This window comes from Apteryx mantelli, chromosome 2, assembly GCF_036417845.1.
Source record: "Apteryx mantelli isolate bAptMan1 chromosome 2, bAptMan1.hap1, whole genome shotgun sequence".
In the NCBI taxonomy this organism is placed as follows: Eukaryota; Metazoa; Chordata; class Aves; order Apterygiformes; family Apterygidae; genus Apteryx; species Apteryx mantelli.
The window spans coordinates 28112962-28138062 of NC_089979.1; the positions used below are offsets into that span (position 1 = coordinate 28112962).

A 25101-nucleotide genomic window follows, 5' to 3' on the forward strand; every position below is an offset into this window, starting at 1 on the left:
AAAGTGACTGCAGTGCCATGTGCTGATACCCAAGCAAGCTGTAAGCAAATGAGTGTCCCTACCTGTAGCAGTCTGTGCTTAGCAGCTGGAGCACAATGTGCCTGGGACCGCAGCTGAGTCTTCTGCTTCAGTTGCATAGCTGAGTTAGCTAGTAGAAAAGTAGTTCAGATACTGGCATGGTATGGTTTGATCTCTCCTATGACTGTAATGTAGACATACCTGTAGTTGTCACATACCCTGTAGTATAATGCGTGTGTGAATAGAGTATATGTGTGTGTGCATGTGTGTATAAAATATATATATACATGTGTGTGTATATATATATATATATATATAAAAAGCAGGATTGATTATTACTGCGGCAAAAATATTGTGCTTTATTTCTTGTGGTTTTTTTTAATTTATTTTACAAGAATACCTAAAAGCATTAAATTTCTGGCATTTAAAAACTATGGCAGCACGTAATTTTATATAAAGTTTCTTTATAGTTTTGGGTGAGTGATCTGGTGAAGCTAACCAGTCACCACTTTATCTTGATACTTTAACAGTGTACTACTCCTTCACATTTTCTCATTTTCTATTACAGTACTTATATCTCAGATTTGTTAAGCTTCATTGGTACTAGAAGTCTCACTTTTTTGCAGACATGCTTATCTGTATTATGCTAACAGATGATCTTGTGTCTGTGACTAAACAGCAAAGTTGCTATAGCTAGTAGAAGAGTAACATGTCCAAGGACTGAAATCCAGCAACCATCCACAGACACTGACAGGTATTACCATTGTATAGTAGCTGGAGTTTGAAATTATGATCATTAGAAAATGTATTGCTGTATTTTTCTTGTTCTGTGCTCAGTGTTTCTAGATGAAAAAAGATGAATTAGGAGCTGAATTATAGCATACTATGATTCTACTGCAATTCTATTTTTATTTCTTCAGTTTTTTTGTTGCAAGAATGTAGTACTTTTAAATTTTTGATTGGCATGATGTCATAGCCTACTTTTTAGTCTTGCACCCAGTTAAAAGAATATTGTATGTGGGTTATCAAATGAACTGCTTTCAGTTGTTTTGGGAAAAAATAACTTATATTCATGTTGTAAGCTTTTATGATTGCTTACTGCTCAAAAATGTTCGTTTTTTATAAGGCTTTCTGTATACATAAGTTTAGATCAACGATTTTATTCATTTGTTGAAAATTCCCCTTTTTATTTGTTAAGTAACAAATCTGAAAAATTAAAAATTAGAAATAGTTACTTTCTGCATTGGGAAAACTGTTAGCTTTGGAAATTTCCAGAATATGAATAGAAAGAAATGCAGATAATCAGTAGTTAATATAAAATATTGTAGTGCCTTTTGTTAGATATTTTACTTACTAGAATTTACAGCAGTTCCTGGATATGATGGGGCTCATCTTCTAAATTTTTAATGTAAATTTTTATGGGTTTGGAATACAAATTTTTAAGTGAATACTCACAGAGCTTTTCTGCATGGTGCCACAGAGAGAGCTCAAACAGCTTCAGAGTGATAGATGGTTGGTTGGTTACGAAGTAAACACCTACTGCTCTACTCTTCCTTCAGTGTACGGGAGATTTATGCTCGAAAATCTCCTGCACTTTGATAGGGGACTAGACCACCTACTATGCATGTTTTCCCTAGCAAAGGTAGAAGGATGCTATGGTTGGTAATACTAAAAGGAGGAGGCTGCTCTTTGACATTTCCTTAACTATGTATTTTTTAATGAAAAGTCTTTTAGCAATGATAAAATGCTCTAGCATACATTAAGACATTATGTGGATATTAAATAGCTTTAGCTTTGACTATTATCTTTTTCTTTTTAAAAATCAGTAATTCGTATTTTATGAATTATAATCAGGCTGGATGGAACTTTCAGATGCATCTAGATAGCTTGGGAACATAAACCCTCATGAAAGTTATCTGAAAAGTCACAATCCTTTGTTTTCAGTTCATTGATGTGTTTTAAAAATTCCACCCTCCACAGTTATGGCTGGATTGTGACATTAATGCATAGCTGTATGTTGTGGTAGGTGGGGAGCTTCATTGTCTAGGCAGGTTATTGGAGTGGTATTTTTTCTATGAAAAGGGGACAGTTCATCTCTGAAGACCTGGATCTTGCAGCACATGTCTCCTATGGAAAAGACAAAAAATATGTGAGGACAAAGAATATGGCTAGTTCCCTCCACACCGTAAATCTGTCTGTTGAATTGTTCTGCAAATGAGTATGACTAAAAACACACAGGGATGCTTTCAAGTGGAAGGCTATTACTTTACTTATCTAGCACTCCATTTTTTACTATGGGTATTAGAGGTTTACAGTATGTAATCTATAACTTGAGGGTAAAAACTCAGTTTCACCTCAGGTTTCAACTAAATCCTTCCATCTACAAAAGCAACAGTGGTGCGAAAACTTGGTCAAAAAGCAAAAGGTTCACTGTCAAAATCCATTTTCCTTCACTTCTAGGAACTCCTATATGTTTTTCCACCAGCAATAGATACTATTTATATTATATTATTTATATTATATTATATATATATATATAATATTAACAGTTGAATATAAAATTTCTGCAACATTTATTTCTTAACAGAATGGTTAGGAATAGTGGCTCCATGCTCTGCAGAACATGCATACTAAGCCATTAATCACAGAATCACACAGAATGGTTGAGGTTGGAAGGGACCTCTGGAGATCATCTAGTCCAACCCCCCTGCTCAAGCAGGGTCACTTAGAGCACATTGCACAGGATTGCATCCAGGTGGGTTTTGAATATCTCCAGAGAAGGAGACTCCACAACCTCTCTGGGCAACCTGTTCCAGTGCTCTGTCACCCTCACAGGGAAGAAGTTTTTTCTCATGTTCAGATGGAGCTTCCTGTGTTTCAGTTTGTGCCCGTTGCCTCGTGTCCTGTCACTGGGCACCACTGAAAAGAGTCTGGCTCCATCCTCTTGACAGCCTCCCTTAAGATATTTGTATACATTAATAAGACCCCCTCTCAGCCTTCTCTTCTCCAGGCTAAACAGGCCCAGCTCTCTCAGTCTTTCCTCATAAGAGAGATGTTCCAGTCCCCTAATCATCTTTGTAGCCCTTCGCTGGACTTGCTCCAGTAGTGCCACATCCCTCTTGTACTGGGGAGCCCAGAACTGGACGCAGCACTCCAGATGTGGCCTCACCAGGGCTGAGGAGAGGGGGAGGATCACCTCCCTCGACCTGCTGGCACCACTCTTCCTGATGCACCCCAGGATACCATTGGCCTTCTTGGCCACAAGGGCACATTGCTGCCTCATGCTTAACTTGGTGTCCACCAGCACTCCCAGGTCCTTCTCCGCAGAGCTGCTTTCCAGCAGGTCAACCCCCAACCTGTCCTGGTGCATGGGGTTACTCCTCCCCAGGTGCAGGACCCTGCACTTGCCTTTGTTGAACTTCATGAGGTTCCTCTCCGCCCAGCTCTCCAGCCTGTCCAGGTCTCTCTGAATGGCAGCACAGCCCTCTGGTGTATCGGCCACTCCTCCCAGTTAATATTGGCCCTAACAATAAAAATGCTTCCAAAGCAGGCAAAGGATCAGATCCGTGGTATCCTAAAACTACTTCTTATACAGTTGGTAAAGAGAATGAGGCCTTAAAAGTAATACAGGAAAGAGACTTAACATCTCACAAAGTGTCTACATGAACTCTGTGATCGCTGCTCACCTGTTCCTCCATATGTCCTAGTTGCTACTGGGAGAGAAGGATACCTAGAAAAAGGAATTGTACCTCTTGCCATGTTGCCCAGTTCCTGCCTCGCCCCCTACTGCAGTGTGCACCAGCAACTTCCCAACTCTTTGAAGTACGTAGGGGTATTATAGCTCTCTGTATGTAGGAGGCCAAAAGAAGAAAGAAAGTCTCTGTTGGCTCATCAATTTTCTTACACATATGGGTGCACAAGATGGGAGTTGGACTCAGTCTGGACCTTAATCACATTCTCTTTTGCAATTTTGCTTAACTTAGGAATTGTTTTTCTGAGAATTTATTCTCATAGCCAAAAAAGTTATTTTTAAACACCATGCAGATGGTTGACTCCTTTCTCACCTTCCATAGCACTGAAACCCCTCTTAAATGGTTATCTAAGCTATGCAATATCCATTGCAAAGCTAAGGTTATGTTTCTTTGTTTACCCACAATGTAAAAGAAGCGAAACAGTGGATGTTTTTGCTGATGAAGCTTCCCATTCAGAAACAGAACTGATAAAAGAAGATGTGAGGTAATTTTGTTGTGGTTTTGTGCCAGGCTCATTGTACTTTTCCTCCAATCTTTAGTGCTTCAGCTTATAATTACCATTATGTGTCTTGCTGTGGTGTGTTTGCTTGTTAGGAGCTTTAGATGTAGGTTCTTGGTGAATGGCATTATTTTGAACCTGTCTGTGGGAGTTCCTTCTAATTGTCTAGGAATCCAATTACTACCTCATGGAAAGCATGAAGAGACATTCATTTTAATGAATGTTTTATCAACCCATTCAGCAAAGTTAGCAGCCCTAGAGAAAACTTTATTCTGTCTCAGTATGGTCTTTTAGAAATATAATGTGGTTAATAGCATAAGACTTCATAATGAAGCTGTGCTACGTCTCTTTCTCGATACTAAATTTGGCTTTATGTTATACTTAAATCACCATCCAGTTACTCCTCGTATTCACTGACTTCATTGTAAAATATGTGAGTTAGCTCAAGGAGAAGACCTAAAGGCTATGTGTTCACCATTTGTATTCTCCAGCAGCTCAATTACTCAGGTAGAGCTGGAAGGAGTGGAAATTTAATAAGTAGCTCCATTAAGGTATACATTTTACTTTTAAAGTTACCATGAGTTTATATATTTTAGGATTAGTAAATTTTACTCCTTGCAAACATACCAATTATATTGTGATGAAAGGTGGGGCTTAATTAGTTTCTGAAAGTAATGGTATGATTAATTACCTATGGTAGTAGAAGACTAAATTGGTTGATCCAGAAGTTCACTTCTATTTGGTTCACCTTCTCCCTGTTGCTTCTCTAATGCTGACTTTTTACATTGCTATTTTGGCACTGTTCTTTAGGCTGTGGGTGAGAAGTTTTTTTTTTTAATTACGAACCAAACTATCTAGTTGGTGGAACCTCTGCAAGTGTGAGTGATGTTGTAGCTCTTCATCTATTTGCAGTCTGAGTACTGCGTATGAATCCATTACTAGAACCTAGCTTATATTTTGGCAGACATCATGGGTCTAATAATACAGTTAACAGCGATATATGGTAATTATAGCATCTGGCAGTATCTGAGCTTGATGGTATTTGCTGTGGAGTTTATCCTTATGAACACTTGTTCAAGAGAACTACCTCTAAAGATAATGGACTCTGTAAAAATCTACTCCTCTGAGTAAAAAAATGTGCAATGAAAATGCACAATTAAAAAAATTCTTAGCTTAAATGAGAGTTAGTATTATGTCAGCTATCTTTTCCTCCAAGATAGATGTATAAATTAACAAAATAACAATGTTTTAACCCACATATTGTCAGGAAACAGACTATTGCATGGATAGTCATTACTGAGACATTGGAAACATTTCAGTCCATCTATCAAGAGTTTTGAGCAAGCCAAAGCATACATGTTTTTTAAAAAAACTGTATGTTATCAAGAAGTGAACTCAGAAAATTTACCAAAAATATGTACATAGCAAAATGATTTTCTCCAAACCAATATTGCGCAGCATATTTTATAAATAATAGAAAAGTCAAAGGTCAACTGAGCTGCTTTTTGACTAACATTACAGGAATTGTGAAGCAGCAGATAGACAGCCATATCAAAGATCCAGATCAACAGAGCAACGTGCTGTGCTAGAGCGGACCAACTCCCGCTCCCGATCCACAGAGCGTCCTGACTCAAACCTCATCAGGTCGATGCCTTCATTAATGACGGGAAGATCTGCCCCTCCTTCACCTGCCTTACCGAGGTGAAACAGACAAACCAAGCAGACTAATCCCCTTCTGCCCCCTCCCAGCTCACCATTTTATTTTCCCAATAGCTAACTGGTATCGCCTGTCATCCTTAGCTGATCACTAGTAGCAACGGATACTAACCCCTTCAGTGCCAACACACTATTTATATTCTACTGCGGATATAATGGTGTGGCTGCCATTGTAATTTGTTTACTAACAGGATTTAACAACATTTGTTTGTGATTTCTCATTTATCAGGAATCCTGGATGGTTTCCCACATAAAGCACCTCATAACTATCATGTTCTTCTCTTACAGAATGAGAACTTGTTTGTCCTCATCAGACATTGCTTAAGGAACAACCATCATAAAAACATCAAAGGAACTATTTTTTAAAAAAAAAAGTTTCTTTAAATGAACTGTACCAACTTTGTGTATTAACTACCATTTTAACCACCATTTCCTCTGACTACATTTTACTGTGCCATAGTCTGTATCGTTCCTGTTTGAGTACAATACTCTATCTTTACTGATTGTCACTTGCAGATTTCTATAAATGACTCTTAGCTTAAATAACTATACTACAATAACAAGCTGAGTACATTTGGTTTAGTTGATATTCAGTAAAGCCTCTCCTTATTTTAGGACTGCAGAATACGCTCTTGCTTTCTGAGAGTTGTTAACATCAAGAATCAAATCCCAGTGCCCTCTCTCAGATTGTTACTTTATTTTGTTTAGTCAAATCCCTATAATCTCATTGCCACTCAATGGAAGTTTAATTAAATAGAAACTGAGTAAAGATCCTAGAATTTGGCCTGTAGATAATTTTATGTATATGTGGGTATTATATCCATGTGTACATATACACACAATACATTTTCTGACTTGACTGTGCAAACAAGTAGCCTATGGGTCCTTAGCCATATTTTGTCTTTTTTTTTTCTTTTTTCAGAGAGAGATTTCTCTTTTTGACCAGGTCTTTTTCTGAAAAGAGATAATAGTTTTGCTGTGGGACTGCAAGGGTCCCAAGTGATCTAAGCCTTCTTAGAAATTTTACCAGATCTTTTAGGTATTTAAGGATGAATTTGTCATTTAATGGCTGTGGTTTGTTTTGATATGTCTCTCATAGGTCACATCCTCGGACCGGATCTGTTCAAACAAGTCCATCAAGCACTCCAGTTGTAGGGCGAAGGGGAAGGCAGCTACCACAGCTCCCACCAAAAGGGACGTTGGAGAGAAGTAAGTGTATGTTTTTTTGCTTAATCACATTTCAGAATTGCTCATGAAGATTGATTATATTTATTATTTTTCTTTGGTATTATAGCTTAAAGCTCTTGAGCTTTTATGCATAGAACTAGGATTTGATAGTAGTTTTGTATTCTGTACTGTATTTTATTTTAGTATGTTTTAATGTCTACAGTGATCTTGATTGAAATGAATCATCAGCAGTACAGTAATCATCAATAATACAGTGAATACGAACCAAACTGGACTAACTATTAGCATGATCCTGTTCCTTTTGAACTCAACAGCTGTTTGTCATTGACTTCAACAGGCACAGGAAATGAGCTTTTGTATGTTGTTTAGTGATAAAACTCTGGCTCTTCTGGAAGTTATGAACATAGTTGTTCGCTTGTGGGCTCCCATGCAGTGTACCACAGAGTAGTAATGTAAAACCTCTGCACCTTGAAACAGGAGGAACAAGAAAAGAGGTAATAGTCCTTAAAATAGAAAAGGTCAACAAGCTATTTCATGATTCATGATTTACTGATACTGTAAATGTGGTTATTTTCAATGTTTCATAAAAGCACTGGTCAGTGGAAACATTTTACAAAATGTTTAGAAACAGAGGAATAGAAACACATTTTTGATAGCAAATCACTCTTCCATCTGGTATCTAGATGTGTTGTGCAAAATCAGTCTAAATGGCCATATACACTCCTTTTTTTTTTTTTAATCCTTCTGAACATGTATATTGTATCTTTTATAAAACTTCTGTTGTTTTTAACCCCTGTGCTTTGGTTCCCTTTTTTGTTTTTGTTTTGTTACTTTCCCTAGACAATGGAGACAAGGAGATAGAACCTTATGAAGGTCTGTACACAAAGGAGGGTTTGTTTTTCACCTGAAAGCCTTTTTGAGAGGCATATAGGCAAAAATAAACCCAACTGCAATTGATGTTGCTTGATTGCATAGACTTAGCCTGAATTATTGTGATAACTATTCAGTCTTTTTTTTTGTTCAGATCTGTGGCTCATAATTTTTACAGGGTTTCACACAAAAAAAGAGAGAACAAATGATATTATCTAAATATTATTATCACTGGCAAAGTACCCAGACATATACCCATCTTTAAATACCAAAAATTTACACTGCAACAAATGAGTATTTCAAGTTCCATTGAAGCCAGTTAACCTATGTGTGTCCATAAACATTTATGTTGCTCTTTTCAGGATTAGCACTTTAGGAACATATTTAAATTTAAGCACTTCAGGCTATTTGACATGGTTAGTGTTAACCATGCATTTAATCAGAATCATATTTTTTATTACAATATTACGTGTACAATGTAATATGGCTACCTAAAGCAACTGCTGAATTACTAGTTTTTAAACTATATAGGAGCAAAAATTATTTGAAGCAAGGCAGTCTTTTGAAAAAAGTGATAACACTTTTGCTTAAAATTATATCCCCTTATATTTTATACAGTTAAAACTATTTAAGTTGCTTCGTAACAAGCCATAAGATATCAATTGCAGTCCTTGGTTATACCACTGAGGATCTATATGTAGTAAAAACCGTATCTGTCCCATCAGATTTTTTTTTTTTTTTTAGTATTTACAATGTTTATGGTGTTTATTTGCATTTCGGAATCAAAATTTCATGAAAAGAAAACTCTTGTTTTCTCAGATCATCACCCTAGTATATACATTTCTCCGTTGTCTTATGTGTTGTGAAATGCTTATATGAATTACAACCTAGCTATGCCAGGAACTAATTGCATCTGATCACATGATATTTGCTATCATTGTTATATATGCTTTCATGTTTTATCACTTTTCCCTACTCTTTGCTTGGTATATCTATTTAGACTGTGAGCTCTCCAGGGCAGCAATTGTGACATACCACATATTTTTACTGCGTTTGATTAGAGAGAACACCAGTCTTATTTATATCAAGTTCATCATAGAAAAATGTAATAAATACATTACAAAGAATTATTTTTATAGGAATGCTAGAATTGTTTCTTCTGGTAAGTACTTCTGGGACTTGAGAAGCTGTATACGTTTTTATTCAAAGACTGAGTAATATTTTATTGTACCTTTGTCTAAGAGTAGTCTTTTGGTAAATCTGGGTTACAGAAAATAATGAAATCGATAGATACTGGAATTTTAATATACAATCAAAGAATCATCAGAGACTGAAGCTACAATACCTAGACACACTTCATGTTACATTTTGTTCAAATAAAGGTGTTAAATACTGTAATTTAAAAAACGTAACCCATACTTTGCAGGCTTTCACACATAATTTTCTGTCACAAATTAAGAGCTCATGTTCTATTCAAACCATGTAATTATATTTTGAGGTCTTTTGTGTTCTTCTTTAGGGTCACCATCTTCTTTAAACAAGTAACACCCTACATGAACAACAGATTATTTAACTTTTGTCAGTGAGAGAACATAATTATGATTAATTAATAGGTATTTTTAACTGCAATTAATTTCATTTACAAAAAAAATTATAAGCAAGTGAAGTGCCAGCGATAGTAACAACTGAAATTTAGTAGACTCAAAAACATTGACATAGTCAATATAAATAATAATAGTAAAGCAAATAAAGCAGCGAGTAAACCTGAAAACTTTATAGCCATTCCAGTGGATTGTTATGTTATTGTATGTTCTGGTGATAATCAAAAGAGTTGTCACAATACAAAGAAAGCTTGTATGACCATATTGGAAAACATTATTTTCCCAAATAAGTAGTCTTTTCTGTCATTATTAAAACATATCTTTAACTGAAAATGAGAAATAGGTTTTGATATTCCATGGGAACATGTTCTGAAGGTTAAGTTTTCTGAATTTTGAAATCAAATGTTTTAATGTTGACCAGATGAAGTTAAAATGTTACTGAAGAGTTAGTTATAGATACATTATAGACAGAAAGGAGTTAGAAGTCATTTCAGTTTTGTGAAAGAAGGAAAAAGAAACTCTGCTATGTTTGTAGTTCTTACAGTATTCTCATTTAATCTTTATAAATCTGAACAATATGTTTTTGTTACAGGGTTGGAACTGCATTACATTTTTTAACAAGTAGTAGAAATGCTGGAACTCAAATAGAAATAAAGGAGTTATTTGCAGTTGGGAGATTTTTTTTCTGCTGCAGCACTTAGTGCAATGTGGTATATGCCATGCTGATGCTTTGGGAATAGAACTGGAAGGGAAAGAACCTATGGGAAAAAACCTTGGGGTAACTGCTCTCCAGATTAGAATCAGAATTGAAAGGCATTGGTTGAGGTAGATTTAATTTAGTGAACTGTATTATGTGGTTGCAGGTTTTTGCTCCAGGGTATATAGGTTGTTCCAGAATGACCTATTTCAGAAGACCATAGAGATGTTTGTTTTTAAGAAATTTGGCTGTGGGTAGCTATGAAGAACTGTGTGTAACAATAGTGCATTGACCTATATACTTTGTCGGCATCCCAAATACTCAACTGGAGAACATCCACATATCATTAGCTGTGTCACACTTAAAATCTTTTATAGTCAGCAAATTTTGGTTAATTCCTTAGCTTCCACAGCTCTGTTGCTTCCAGTACCTGATTTAGCTTGTTTAAGAGAGAGTCTGGATATCTCTAGAACACATGTAGTTATATTATCTAGCCACAATATACCATATATATATGGTTTTTTTTTTTTTTAATTTTGTTCATTTATTATATTTTCTTGCTAGATGACTGAAAAATACTTCTAAAAACTTATTTTAAAAAGAAGTCTGGGACCACTTGAGGTTTCTACCCAATTTTAACTTTTGAGATGCCAGAATACTTTTTTTTAGCTTAACTTTGTTTTGTATGTTTTCAGGTTATGCTAGAGCTAGAGACATTTTGCTTAAAGTTAACATTTGTAGAAATACAGTAGTATTAAGTGGAACTTGTTTTTTGCATTGGAATGGAAATACACCTTTTACATGTTCTATATAATTAGCACTATAGACAATAAGTGAATACTGAAATATTTATAGCTCTTAAGGGTTAACAAGATTCCTTTCCCTTATGTGTGGCTTTAGTATATTTCTTTGTTCTTATTGGCCTCGATAGAAGGGTAAGCTCAGTGACTGCCTGCTGCTGCTAATGAAAACACAACACCATGAAGAGGTCTTGACAGTATTCAGTATTAGCCCTTTCAATTTGCTGTTAATTACTAATCAAAGAAGTAAGTATTTTTTTCTGAGGTAGATTTTTCCCTTTCCTCTTAAAAATAAATATAGCTCCTCCTTTCTTTCATCCTTGCAAAAAAACAGCCATCCAGCCCACAAAAAAAATTGAAAATTATATCGGACAAAACTGTTGTAATAAAACTTTAAGGTGTAAAAATGAAGTACTCAGAAATTTAGCAGATAGTAGAGCTCAGTCAGGATTTGCCCTTTTATTTATGCTCTGTATGCATAAATGCTATATAGACTTTAATTACATGATCTCATCATATTCTTGTATCTTGGGCAAGTTATTTCAGAGACTGTTAAAGCTGACGTTAATGCTGATTAACTGTCCCCTCTTAATTTCAGGTATGGATGCTCTTATTCTAGAATTAACAGGGTATTACTGACTAGCTTTGATCAGGGATAGCTATCAGCCATAACTCCAGGTTTTATATGTCTCAGATACAATTACAAGTCTGTCAAGTGAAAATAGCTATACTGTCAATTGTATTGTTGACACACTGTGCAGTAAGGAACATGAGTTAGTGAGATGCTCTGATGGCTGGGAAAATACAATCACTGTTGGAAGATAGAAAGTCATGCTATTTATTTTAAGGGTTTTTGTCTCATCCACAGCATGCTTTCTCTGTTAAATGAGACATAATTTTGCAAAATGAGAAGGAATTTTATTGTGTTTTTCAGTCCCCTATAATCTTTTGATGGGATGCAGAGAAAGGCTATTATAATGCAACTGCAGAGAACCAGGATTCACACTGACCATAATTCTGTCATATTCTGGCAGCTGTGATTTCACAGTTTTAAAAATCCTGTAACATGTTTATAAAATTATATAGCTTTGGGTAGTTTGTTCTGCAGAATATGATTGATCACATATATATCATATAGGATAGAAACTTGGACTAACTTGAGCTTGGCAAGGAACTTGATGACTTAGTCAAGCAGTAAAATAAAAACTGAAGAAACATTTGTTTGCACCCACTTTTTGTGTGTATGTTACTGTGGTAGTGACTATGCAATCTTAGATACCTTTGCTCTTGCACAGGGTAACTCCTGATTATGTGAGCTTGACAACAAAGTAAAGAGAATAGCTTAGTTAACATTGGCTGCTAGGCTGCCAATAATGGCTGGAATAATGCACGAAACTACCTTGGGTTTTTGACTTCTATTAGATATTTGCAAAAATATACCTTTGGATTTTAGTTGTGGATGCTTAGGTCACTATCCTGAGAGGTGAAAGAGTTCAGTCCATACTTATTCTAAGGACTATTAAAATATTTTACCTGCAGTAGTACAGTGTCCACTGAAAAACTTGAGAAAATGTTACCTATAATACAAGGCTAAGATACTTTCTTGAAAGGCGTGAAGCAATGGTTTGTACTTTTTTCTTGGACTGAGAGAAGGAGAAATTAAATCCCTCTTTCTTATATGCCGGTTGAAGATCTTAACTTCTATGTCTAGGTCTACAAAAAGCACAAGGAAAAATGAGCAAAGAACCATACAGCTGTGCTCATGACAGCCACTGTTTATTTCTATTTTAGGGTATTGTCATGCCAAAGGCATTCTAGTTCAATTTTAGTGGAATTAAATTCTTCTTTTTAAGTCTTTGGCATGCCTCTTCTCCATAATTTTTTTTTTCTGTGAGAGAAGGCTGACTGTATAGAAGGTGCCCCTACTAATTATTTTACGATGTGCAAAAAAAAATTTCAATTGGAATTCAAATTTCATTATTTGATCATAGAATTATAGAGCAGAAATCTGTGTAGAAGTTTCCATTGCATTGACATTAATTATTACCTAAATCTCTCTGCCTATTAAAAATAACCTTGTAGAACAAGAAGTTTCTAAATTATGATTGCATGCTAACTAACCCCAAAGTCAAAGAATTCAGTGAACTGTTTAGTTGCACATAAAATAAACCTACACAAGTAATGAGAGAGCTGAAGAAATCTGGAAACAGACAACACAAAAAGCGTTCAAAATAAGTAATCAAAATCTGAAGCTTTAAAAACTGTACTGTATTGCATCACATCAAAACAATATTCAAGTAATAACTGACATTTAAATGAAATCAGACTTATGGTACAACAAGGTATTCAACTCAACACTTCTATATTATACTGTTGTTACCATGGCATTAGATGAGTTTTGTCACAAAAGAAAGTTATTTAGGTTCTTTCTTCATTACTTAGACAAAAGAAATACATTTGTGTGACTTCACTGCTGTTTCCAACTGTTTCAGAGTTCACTAACATTTAGATGTGCTCTAGGCCTCAGTTCCCTTCTAACTGAAGTTCCTGAAGGAGAATTGTGTTTCTTTTCTAATTACTTTGAAATACAGGTAAAAATTGTATTATTTTTTCCATATTACTAATGATTACTAATGTTTTAAACATATAAATATGCTCTTTGATAATGGAGGCTTGGACTTCTGTTTCTAGAAGAACTAAAGCAAAACCAAGCAGAGGATGCTTTTAAACCAGTTACCTGTCAATATATTTCTGCTTTTTCTGCTTTAGTATTTATTGTCTGATTTCCAGTGCTTCAGTAATTTTGTGATAAATTGGCAAACAGGAATATTAAGGATCATCATTACTTGCAGAAAGATCTTATTGGAGTAGACCAGAGATATTAATAACTCAAGTATTTATGTAATCTGTGATTCACTCACAAAGTAATATATGCCACAGACTGAGGGTTTATATGCTATTGTGAATGTCTTTTGTTTGATATTTATCTTTTATTTGATCAGCTTGTAATAAAGCATGCATGTTTTTGTCTTGGTTTTTTTTTTCCCCTTCTCATACTTTGCTTATACAAATGCAGCAGGAGATGAAGAAAACAAGCATACTGGAGTTCAGGAATCAGAGGTCGAGGCAGGTCTGTCTTACCACAAGTGCTTATCGCCTTTAGAAATATTTCCCCCTGAGCATGTAGGGAAGCTTTGCCAGCCAGCTTGTAAATATATTACAAGTCAAAAGCCAGACAATAATCATTTCATTTAAGAACAAGACAAACAAATTCAACACAGCATAGATTATCAACCTTCAAAAATCACTTAACTTTTTTGTATCTTGCTCTATGAAAGTATTCTACACTGTCTGTGGTCAGGTTTCAGCCTTAGTAGATCTGAGTGAATTAATACCCCTTCGACATGGTACCCTCTATTTTCTCATTGGTACTTTCAACAAGCAAGGAGGTAAACATTATTGCATCATGACACTTTTTCATCCCTAGTTTGTGTAGGCACACAAGTGATGCTGAACAAAAGTAGTAGGAAAGTGCACTGCATTGAAGTACTTAGAATATTTTGTGTGATGTCCCTTGTCCTGCTTGGAAGAAACTTCAGTTGGTAGAAAAAGGAAGCTAGTGTGATGAGAACTGAGAGATGAAGATCTAGAAATACCCATTTTTTCTTTTTAAATCAAACAAGTAAAAAACATTTTTTAAACTATCTCAAATACCAAGCGATTAAAATATAGAACTTTAGATTCTAATCTCAGAAAACATACTTCTGACAGCTACCAAGACATGCAGAGGTTTAAAGATTTCTTCAATCGTCATTTTTTTCTGCTCTTAAGTTTCTTTCTCAAAGGAAGAACCATAAAAACATAAATGTGGACAGTTAATAGGTCAAATTCCATTAGCTCTTGAAGTTAAATCTTTTCTCACAAATAATATCCCTGTTGATAATTGTCTTTGACATTATATCAACTATGGTGGATGTGGAATAGCAGCACAGCCATGCTTTTCTGGGTTTAAATATTTGGAGCTAGGTCCAATGCTAAACTTAGATGTCTAAAATTAGATGCTGCAGTTCCTACCTCAAGGCCTATGGAGTGAAGCCCAGAGAAGTGTAATGAGCTGAGGTTACTGTTGCAGTTTTGTTGAGAGAATTTAATGCTCAGAAGGGTGGTCTGTGAAAACCAAAATGCTGAGCAAAAACTTGTCTAGGACTAACTGTTAGGAAATGTTACTACCTAAGCATAAGTTATGGATAAAATCTCACCCCTCCTTAAAAGTAAGGGTGTCTGAATCACAGTCTGTTTGGAATTCCATGCCCTGGGCCCTGCTCCTGTTGTTCTTCAAAAGAAGAAAATGTGGATCGCTATTTTCTTCTTAAAACAAAGTCAAGATTTAGTGTGGTAAGGCTCATTAATTGTTCAGAAATCTGGAGGCTACAGTAGTAGCCCAGGAGTAGGGAGACAAGGGTTCTAGGCCTCATCTATCTCCAATGGATCAGTCACATGCAAATGCATTTTAAGAGAAGTCAGATCTGTTTGATGTATGTTATGCATGCTCCAAGCATACATGGCAGATCAGGCTGCTCAGAGGACTTATATCACACTTTGTCTAGTTTCAGGATCCCCTGAGGGTTATGCAGGAGTTAGGTGCCTGCAGAAGTTGAGGGCTCCCTCAGAATGTTAATGGTGAACAAGGAGTAATGATTGAACAAGGAGATTTGGCAGCTGCACAGCAGGAATTTTTTGGAATTGTAGTTTGCACTTAAGCATCTGAAATGTCCTTTTAGATCTTGGCCTTCCTGTTTTTCCTTATAGTGCAGCTTACATTTTTCTTGCTTTTGTTTTGATTTTGTGTACTGTTCATTTGCGTGTGTACTGTTCACTGTGTGTGTTTTGTGATAGCACAATCATAGCGCATGGAATTGTGCTTACATAGTTTGCGAAGTGTTTGTGTGTGTTATGGTTAAGTTGTTCATCAAAGTACCAGTTCCAGTTGTTAATCATCATTGTCTGTTTTTAATGTCATAAAGATTATGAGGAAAAACATCAAAACCCACCTATTAATGGGAGAAAAGGCAAGTCGATGATGATATTAGTGAATTATGGGTGTTTGAGAGTTATTTTCTTTTTATTTGTTGCATGTGTGTGCATTCCTTTGTTCTATTAGTTCAAAATTAATACCTTCATGTATGTTCAATTTTAACGTATTATTTCTTGCATTTAAAAAAATGTTTTCAACTGTGGTTTTAAAGTCTTTCTTGGAATCAAAAAATATTTTTTTACACTTAACTGTATTACTGAAGATGTAGTTTACACATGGTCATGTGGCCTATTTAGAATAAATGGGGTAGTTTTTCTATTTTTGCTGAATCAGGAAATCCCAGTCACAGAATTAACAGTCTGGATGACTGGAGCACTAGAATTGAACGTATGCGGTACAGCAGACTTGCTGCACAGGTCAGATGCAATCTAAAGAATTTAGACTGACATGCAGATTTTCAGAATAAAGCAACCCTAGTCAAAGGAGTGATCCAGAGTGAACCTGCTTAACTCACTTCCAGAAATACACGTATACTTTTTTGAAAAAAAAGGATGTGGTTGTCATGCCGGAGGGACTTGTCGTCCTGCTGGCTGAGCTAAGCATCTTCCATCTAAGACTGTTTGGGATTCCTGGCAAATGGGGCTTGTGCTTTGAATGCCTGAACTACTAAACAAGAGGGCCACAAACCAACAGACTATTAGGAAAAAAAATCAACAAGAAAAAGATTCATCAGGTAACCTAAAGAAACACGGTCATAACAAAGATGTAACCATTTCATTCCAGATATCAAAAAACACTTTATTTGAATCATTGTAACATTTCAGAATTTGTATGAAGAGGTTCCATACATGAATTCCACTTCTACATTGCATGTCTTACAGGTGCATATGCTTAGGTGCATACACATGCAGAAAAAAATAAAAAAAGAATCTGCACCATGTTAAAGCTTATGTCCTGCATTCTGCGGGGTGGATCTGCAGGCTGTTTGCATTTCCTTGCATGCATGGAGCATGCACAGACTCCCGTGGGACTGGGAATGCAAACTGAGCAGAAACTGTGCAAAAGAGAAGCAAAGCAGAAGCTTTCTTTTTACTCCATATGTATATTGGCCATTACTTGTAATCTGCCTTAATAGTTGCTAAATACATTGTTCATTGGATTCTGGAGATATTCTGACTTGTCTTTCTGTTTAGCTTTCCTAACAACATGAAGATAGCCATACCAGGTCTGACCAAAAGTCCATCTAGCCCAGTGTGTGGTCCTCAGTAGGCCCAGCGTGTGTGCCGGGGAAAAGAAATACAAGCAGAACAAGCATATAGTAATGCCTGTCTAGGACCCTGGATTCCCAGTCTCCTACTACATGTGCCTCAGAGGTCTATGGAAACATCAGTGGTATCTTTTCATAGTCTCTCCATCTTCGTTCTACGTTTTCTTCTCCCCTTCTCTGCATATAGCAGTCCTGCCAACATAAACCTGCAGTACTTAACCAAATGGACGACTAAGTAGAGCTGCTCACCTGAGCTATTCAAAATATGCCCATTCATAATAGGCCAGTAGGCCAGCTGGATCATATTCATTTCTAACATGTTTCCAGCATAGAACCAGAAGAGGGAGCAAAACTGCCATATTTTAAAAACAGATAAGAAGATATAAAAAACAAATAAACCTCCTCCAAACAGTACTGGAAAAAAAGCCTTGATAGTGACTTTGTGATATTTAAACATACTTAATTGAACATAAATATACACATAGTTAATGTACTATTAACTGACTATTTTTTCTTCAGATTCATCTGGTACATTTAAGTGTTTCTAATGTTTCCCCAGGTTTGACAACTCCATTATGTTTGTATAAACAGTAATATGATACTTTGATTTTTAGCTAAAAGTAGGCTATCTCTACTAAGTATTATTGCAGATATTACTCTCTTTGTGATCTTGCTTGAGTACTAGTACATCTACAGTTTTACTTAAAATAAGCAGAATAGAAGATTCTATAAAATTATTCCCCATACAGAAGGACCCACTAGTATAGCATGTTAATGAAACTTTAGAACAGAACTGACGGGGTTTACAACTAGAGATTATGATGAGGTGAAACTGCTACTTGATGACTAGGCTTGTTAAGTGGTTTGCAGATACAGATAATTACCATAGCTTTAAGTCAATTTGAAGAAAATATTCCTGGAGTAAAGAAATAACCTACAGCGCACTATAATTTTTGTTACACTAGTAATGATAATGTAAAATATAGCTGTATGGCAATATTTTTATTGCCTACCTAATGACTTTCATTAAAGTTGTTTTAATGTATTCCGACTGCAGCCCCAGGGAATGAAGCCCACAGTTTTTTGCAGAATATGCAGTTCAGTAAAGAAGATGAAATCATAATAATAAGTAATGAAGATATATCAGAATTTTTATTGCAATGCTAACATTAGTTAAAACCACTATGTAAGTGATGTTTAAATAGCCATTTACAAACAAAAATTTATTTCGTTTAAAATGCTGTTAACATATCCCAAAATTCTTTTGTTGATTTGGCTCAAATTTGCAAACTAGCTTCATGTGAAGTTCTGTGCATGTGCTGTGCATCTGACTCATAAAACTTGCAAGGGAGAGATGCTGCCCCTGCCTTTGTATCATCCACACCTCTACCAGCATTTAGGTTGATGCTCCAAGATGTGAGACTCACGTTCATTCATTTCACTCTCTGGAGGAAACACAGATCACCACATGTCACATGAATGCCTTGAGCTCCAGTGTATAGAATCATTCTTTCACACATTCTTCCAATGTATGGAAAAAAAAAATCCTTTAGGTGAACTGTTACTATGTGAACAGGAGAAGCTAGGAAATGATGTCCTCAGATTCAGTGTAGTATGCTGGCACAATGTTTCCTGGAGAGGCTGGAGGTTTTGTTCCAAGTTTGTCAAGGAAAGTCTGTATAAATGGTGTTACCTCTCTGCAGATATTGAGCCAGAGTCTAGTTCCTGTTACAGGTGCACAGGGGAACATCAGCCCCGTTTTACTGAGGCAGCTAAAGATGTAGGAGCAGCACCAGGCTGGCATAAAGCTTTCATTGCCGAATGTGTGTCATTTGGAGCTGGCCTTCACGCTGTAAGCAGCATGCTGGTGGTGCAAGGTGAGACTGGATTAAATCCAGATATAATGTAGTACATCTGGGCCAATTCGTGTATCATAACTTCAAGCCATTTGCCCTCCCAACAGAGGTTGGACACTGCTGAGAATATTTCTCCCTGTGTGGACTCTTCAGATTGATGCCTTTTCATGATTTCTTAGGGACTTTGTCCTGCAAATTAAAATTTGGATAACATGAATTCAGCCTTTTCTATAATGAAAATATGTCTTCTGTCATTAATTCTTCCTTTTTGTATCCTTATGCCTGAGTATCTGGGTCAAACCATAATTTCTCAGCTTTTGACAGTTTATTCCTCACAATTCTAATGGCTTTCTATTGTGCTGCTTTGTGTTCAGTAAGCACTAGCCAAACTCACTTTTGACTCATTTTTGCAGTAGTTGTCACCACATTTTATTAAGAATATGATTCCTTTCTAAGCAATCATCTTACAGCATTAAAAATAGAAGTTCTGAGGATTTTTTATTTGCAGGAAAAGATGACTAAATTAAGTATGTCCTAATGAAAGAGTGAAGACGTTATGATAACCTAATTAAAAGTCTAAAACTAGAAATGCACTGTTAAAAATTGGTTCACAGAAAGTTTAGATACTGAAAAGAATTGAAAGCTGTGTGGATTTAATCTAAAAAGATGGAAATTCAAATAAAAGAGAAAGCATATGAAAAAGAGTTTCAAGCACAGAGTAGTTGAGATAGTTTTAAGTTTTGAGGGGTTATTATTGTCTGTACTGCTGAGAAAAGAAAGGAGGAGGGGTAGTATTTGCATAAGAAAACTCCATATCATTAGCATCTTGGTATTTTGCTGCATCATCTTGTACTTCTGCAGTTTGCAGCATCATTCCAGTTCAACTGCAGCGTTGCTGGTGCTAAGGAGACACGGTTAGAAATTCAGAAAAACTGGAGATGTACAACTATTCTTACTATCTGCTATTTCTGTATTTTTAATATTGAAAAGTCTAAAGAGAAGTGTAAGAAATCCTGCAGTACTGGAGTGCACCAGCCCCCCCCGGCTGCTCTACTGCATGTCATTCTCAAGAGGGAATAGCACACAGCCAAGTCACATCCTGACTTGCAGTGGGGAGACCAGGGCTCACAGTGGTGGGCAGGTGCCCTGCGGGGTAAATTCAGATGACTGCATCTAATGGTTGTATCTTTCATACTGATGGGAGGAAACTTGAATCAGTGCATCTGTCAAATCCTTCTAGCCCCAAAGGTGCTTCAGATAACTACAATATTCTGACTCAAGAATCTTATCCTTTATGTAATCTGCATGAAGTCTTTTTCTGTACGTATTCAAGAATTTTACATCTTTCTTTATACATAAGTCAAAACTGATTCTTGCAACAGAAAACAGATTGAAGTTCATTTGTGTGTGAAGAAGGAGTGGTAGGAGCTGAATGATGAATTAGGAAATGGTTATATTTAGATTCTTTCTATAAGTTCTTCCCAAATATTTGCAAGTTTACAAGAAGCTTTGGTTAAAACAAGGGAAAAGAGAGTGGCTATTGAGAAAAAATAGAGAAAAAAAGAGAAAAGAGAAAAAAAGAGATCTTAGAGACTAAAACACATACTTAACTAACTGAAGAGGATATGGGCAGCACTGACATTTAGTATTTTGCTTATTCATCAACATTTCTCCATAGTTCCCGAACAGAAAGCTCTCCTTTATGAGCATAGCTTCTTAGCTTTGAAGAACATGCAAAGATGGAAATTGAATTAGAAAATAGTGAAGAAGAAAAGGTTAAATGTTGGGCTGAATCTAATCAATTTATCAATTTTTATTTCTCAGTTAAATGAAAACATGACTAGCCAAAACCCCTGCAATGTTACCTAAATCAGTGAAGCTTTTCACCTGATTTAAACTTGACTACTTCCAATCTTCATATACTCGATCTGAGAGTTGTTACTGCACTGCTGTCAAAATTAAAGCCATTTGAATTCAGCTTTGATGTGCTGTGAGGATAATTAAAGCTGTGGAGGCATGGTTATTGGAACCCTTCCTGAAAATACTTACATGTTCATACATCCTGTTTAGTTTAAAAATAAAAAATCACCTGTGTTGCTTTGTTGTTTTATAATAGTTATTACTTTTTTAAGGCTAACACTTATGGCAAAAGTATTCAAAGAGTTGTATTTTTATTTGATATTTATCTCATTGTGCTTGTCACTTCAAGTGTATTCACAGTAATACTTTTAGAGTACCCAAGACTGGGTTAACTATTTTTCAGACGAAACAGACATAAACACAAATGAACCTACTTAGCTCTCAGAAGGATAGCAAGGCTTAAGAAAGCTTTTCTTTTGTGCTATGAAAAGTGGTTTTGGTGACTGACCGAGCTATGGTTTCTAGGTTCAGAACCAGATAGGAATTTTGAGAAGGAACTTAGAGAAGGGCCTCTCTTCTAAAGCTGCCATAAAACTAGCATGAAAGTCACTCTAGACCTCCTGATATTCTTTAATATTTAGACTGTTCATTATATAGTCTGACAAAATTCAGCACTTGAGATTACTTTCTGCCTACTTTTTACCTTACTCCAAATATTTTCAGTATTTGACCTAACCATTGTCTAACATTGTCTTCTCCCAGAAATGATTATTCTTTAAAATCAGAGGTAGCTGGATTAAGGTCATTGAATTTTTTTGTATGTAGCTAATAAGACACTTCTGGATTTATCCAAGAAAAAGGGAGCATAGATGGCATCTTAAAAAAAAATTACTAAATGTATATATTCATAGAGAAAAAGAAAAAAAACTTTTTCGGAGATTCAATTTCTACAATTTGGAAAAAGAATGTTCCTTTTGAAGTTACTTATTTTGTGCTACACATAGTACTTAAAAAGGCATAGTCTCCATTTCAGCATAAATATCTGTGGTGTCATAAAATCATTATATGGATGCTTATATTGTGTATTATTTGAAGCCAGCAACTCCATCAAAAAACAAAGCCACCTTTCATAGGACAAAAACTTTTTGGTGAGGTTCTCACCAGAATAATGACATAAAAAACTTACCCTATGAAAGTTAACAAATTCACTAAACATATTGGATCTTTCTCTTTGTTCATGTTAATATCGGAAGTGTAAATTTAATATTTAGCAACATCTAGCATTTATTGCAATACATCTTGCTGAGATTAGAATCCTGGATGGGTATTTTGATATGGGTATGTTAGTATGCTATGAGCTGGTAAAAACAATTGTTTCCGCTTCCTTGAACATAAATTGGGAGCATCAGAAATTCTGATCCTTAACTGCTAGAGCTTTTACTAGGCCATATAATATGAAAGTATTAAGTTACTGCTGTATTGGAGGTCATATGCCATGCATAATATAGTAAGGTCCTACCTGGAAAAACTGTCTTGTGTATGTTCTGTCAACACTCAATTGAAGAATAGAGGAAAAGAACTTACAATCCAGCTAATTGAAAACAGTTGTGTAAATCTGCTCAGGCTGTTACTAGTATTGGTATGATTAATTTGAGCATTAAGCAGATACTATTAGAAGCTTTCAGAGATTGAGTGATTTCATTTAGTTCGAACTATGCTGCAGTGAAAAATTGTATACTTTTTCTTCATATGTGACACTAATGACTTTAAAACTACTTTGACTTCAAAAATCAAACTATGGCTCATCTGAAGCACAAATCCTGTTATTTCATCTGTAGAAGTCCTTGCAATAGTAAAGCTGGTGTTTTGGAGGTTCATAGGATTCTAGAGAAATGAGTTACACAAAGCTGTAGAGGGAAGAAAACAGGTGATTCGTTGCTGGATGTGTCATTAATTACAGTATTGATACATGCCCTTGTATTTTATGCTGGGCACAATGTAATTATCAATTGTCTCGGCAGCCTTTCATGGAACAATATACTTCCCTAGCCAAAGTAGGAGCAAAACGCCTTTAGACCGTTGTTACTCATTTCTTATATCTAATACTTTCTCTCAATAGTGCAGTTTATGCATTGTATTCAATGACTTAAATAGAAGACGCTTATACCATCCTTGGGGCAAGAATACAATACAGGATTTCCCTGCATGGAAGCATTTTCCTCACTAGAATACAGAGTCAACATCCCTCTTTCTTATTTTCTCCCTGGCCCAGTGAACCTTGCACATCTTCTAGCTGATATCACCAAAATTTTTTTTAAAAAAATGCTAACTGGTAATATCTTTTTCACATTTAGAAGTGTTATGAAACAGCAATAAATAAGAAGGCTGCAGATAAGATGACCTCAGATATATTTTTACATTTTAAATATCAGATACCATCCTCCTCAATTAAAATAAAAAAGTGAAATGTCATGGAATAGTATCACTTTATGTCAATTGATTTTGAATTTACAAGATTGAAAATGTATTCTACATGAAACATATTCTTCTACATTACTATTCCTGTGATCATATATGTTTATACCTGTGAGCAAAGTCTGTGAGAAACTCTTGTGCTTTGTGAGATCAGCAAAACAAGCAGATTCTCAACGGTTCAAAATAAAAATGAAGTTTAGGGAATTAAACCTGTCAGTTGATTGAGCCAGATTTGGTTTTGACATGAGATAACAAGAGGTTTGAAACCTATAGCGTTATGCTAACCACCCAGTTTAATTTTCAGAAGATGGAGAATTAAATTGTAGATTAAAAACATCTAACAAACTCAGAAAGATATACCAGAATTCTTCTTAGTCTAAAGAAATGTATTTCTTTTTGGAGCAGAGTATACATGCTTCTATTCATAGCTCTTTTACTGAGTGGTTAGGTCAGCTATGCTGGTTACAGAGTATAGGGTCTATAAGTTATTTTCTTGTTAGAGGATATGCATTGAGTAACATAATTTGCGTAAAATGCAAACTAAAAGCAAATCTAATCCCAGATTTAAAAAGGAAACCCGACCTAGTTTTGCCTTAAATATTTTTTGAGAATAGTATGCAACTCAATTCATTGTTAAAAATACGTGGTCAATTTAAAAATAAACATACGTGATTGATGGTTCAGTTTTTGTTTTGTTTGTTTGAATTATACCTTTGCAAAGCCTTTTTTACCAATGTATTTTTGATTAATGTCTTTTTTAATTCACAGCAATACAAAAATGTTGTAAGAATCTGTAGAATATAACATATTACCTTTTAAAAATGGAAGAAACTTGTGTAAATAACATTATGCTTTTCAGTTCAAATTGCTACATTTAACAGAGAAAGAACAAGATATTTGATCAAATACATAGATATCAACTTACATATAGTTCTGTATTTATGGTATTGACTAATTCTTTTCACCACAGGCCTTGAAATTAAAGAACAAAACTAAGTTTTTGCCATGGTAATGATAGTTTGTTTACATCAAGTTGTCCCAAATGATATTAGGTGTATTATTAATGTAAGTTACATAATATTTCTGATTTTTTTTTGGTTTATGCTAGAAGTTACATGGGAGGACCAGCAGAAAAAGGTGAATGGTACAATAACTGATGACAAACTATTGCCGAAAAAGAAACACCATTCTGAGCCAGGTTTGTCAGGGTTTGGAAAACCACATGAAAGCATGAGACTATAAAAATACATTTCATGCTTTTGTAATGCGTGTGTGCTTGATGTACCTTATTTTTTTCACTTTTGGTGTGAAATTTCTAGTATGTAGAGACCATTTAGATTAGTGTTGTATACAGTTTTGTTTTAGAATAGCAAAAATAGACCTGCTTTTGTAAGCAATTGTGTTAGAATGCACATGCATTAGAAAAGAAGTATTTTGGCTTAATATTAGACTTAGCTTGCTTTTTAG

The 25101-nt window shown here is 35.4% G+C and overlaps 1 protein-coding gene across 1 annotated transcript in view; it reads left to right on the forward strand.

The window, feature by feature from the left end:
• RIMS2 (regulating synaptic membrane exocytosis 2) overlaps positions 1–25101 on the forward strand; it is a 492192-nt gene that overhangs the window by 342168 nt on the left and 124923 nt on the right. The window contains 8 exon segments of the mRNA XM_067292312.1: positions 698–772; positions 4183–4254; positions 5791–5970; positions 7085–7194; positions 8014–8046; positions 14218–14271; positions 16166–16210; positions 24743–24832. Of these exon segments, the coding sequence (XP_067148413.1) occupies positions 698–772; positions 4183–4254; positions 5791–5970; positions 7085–7194; positions 8014–8046; positions 14218–14271; positions 16166–16210; positions 24743–24832 (659 nt within the window).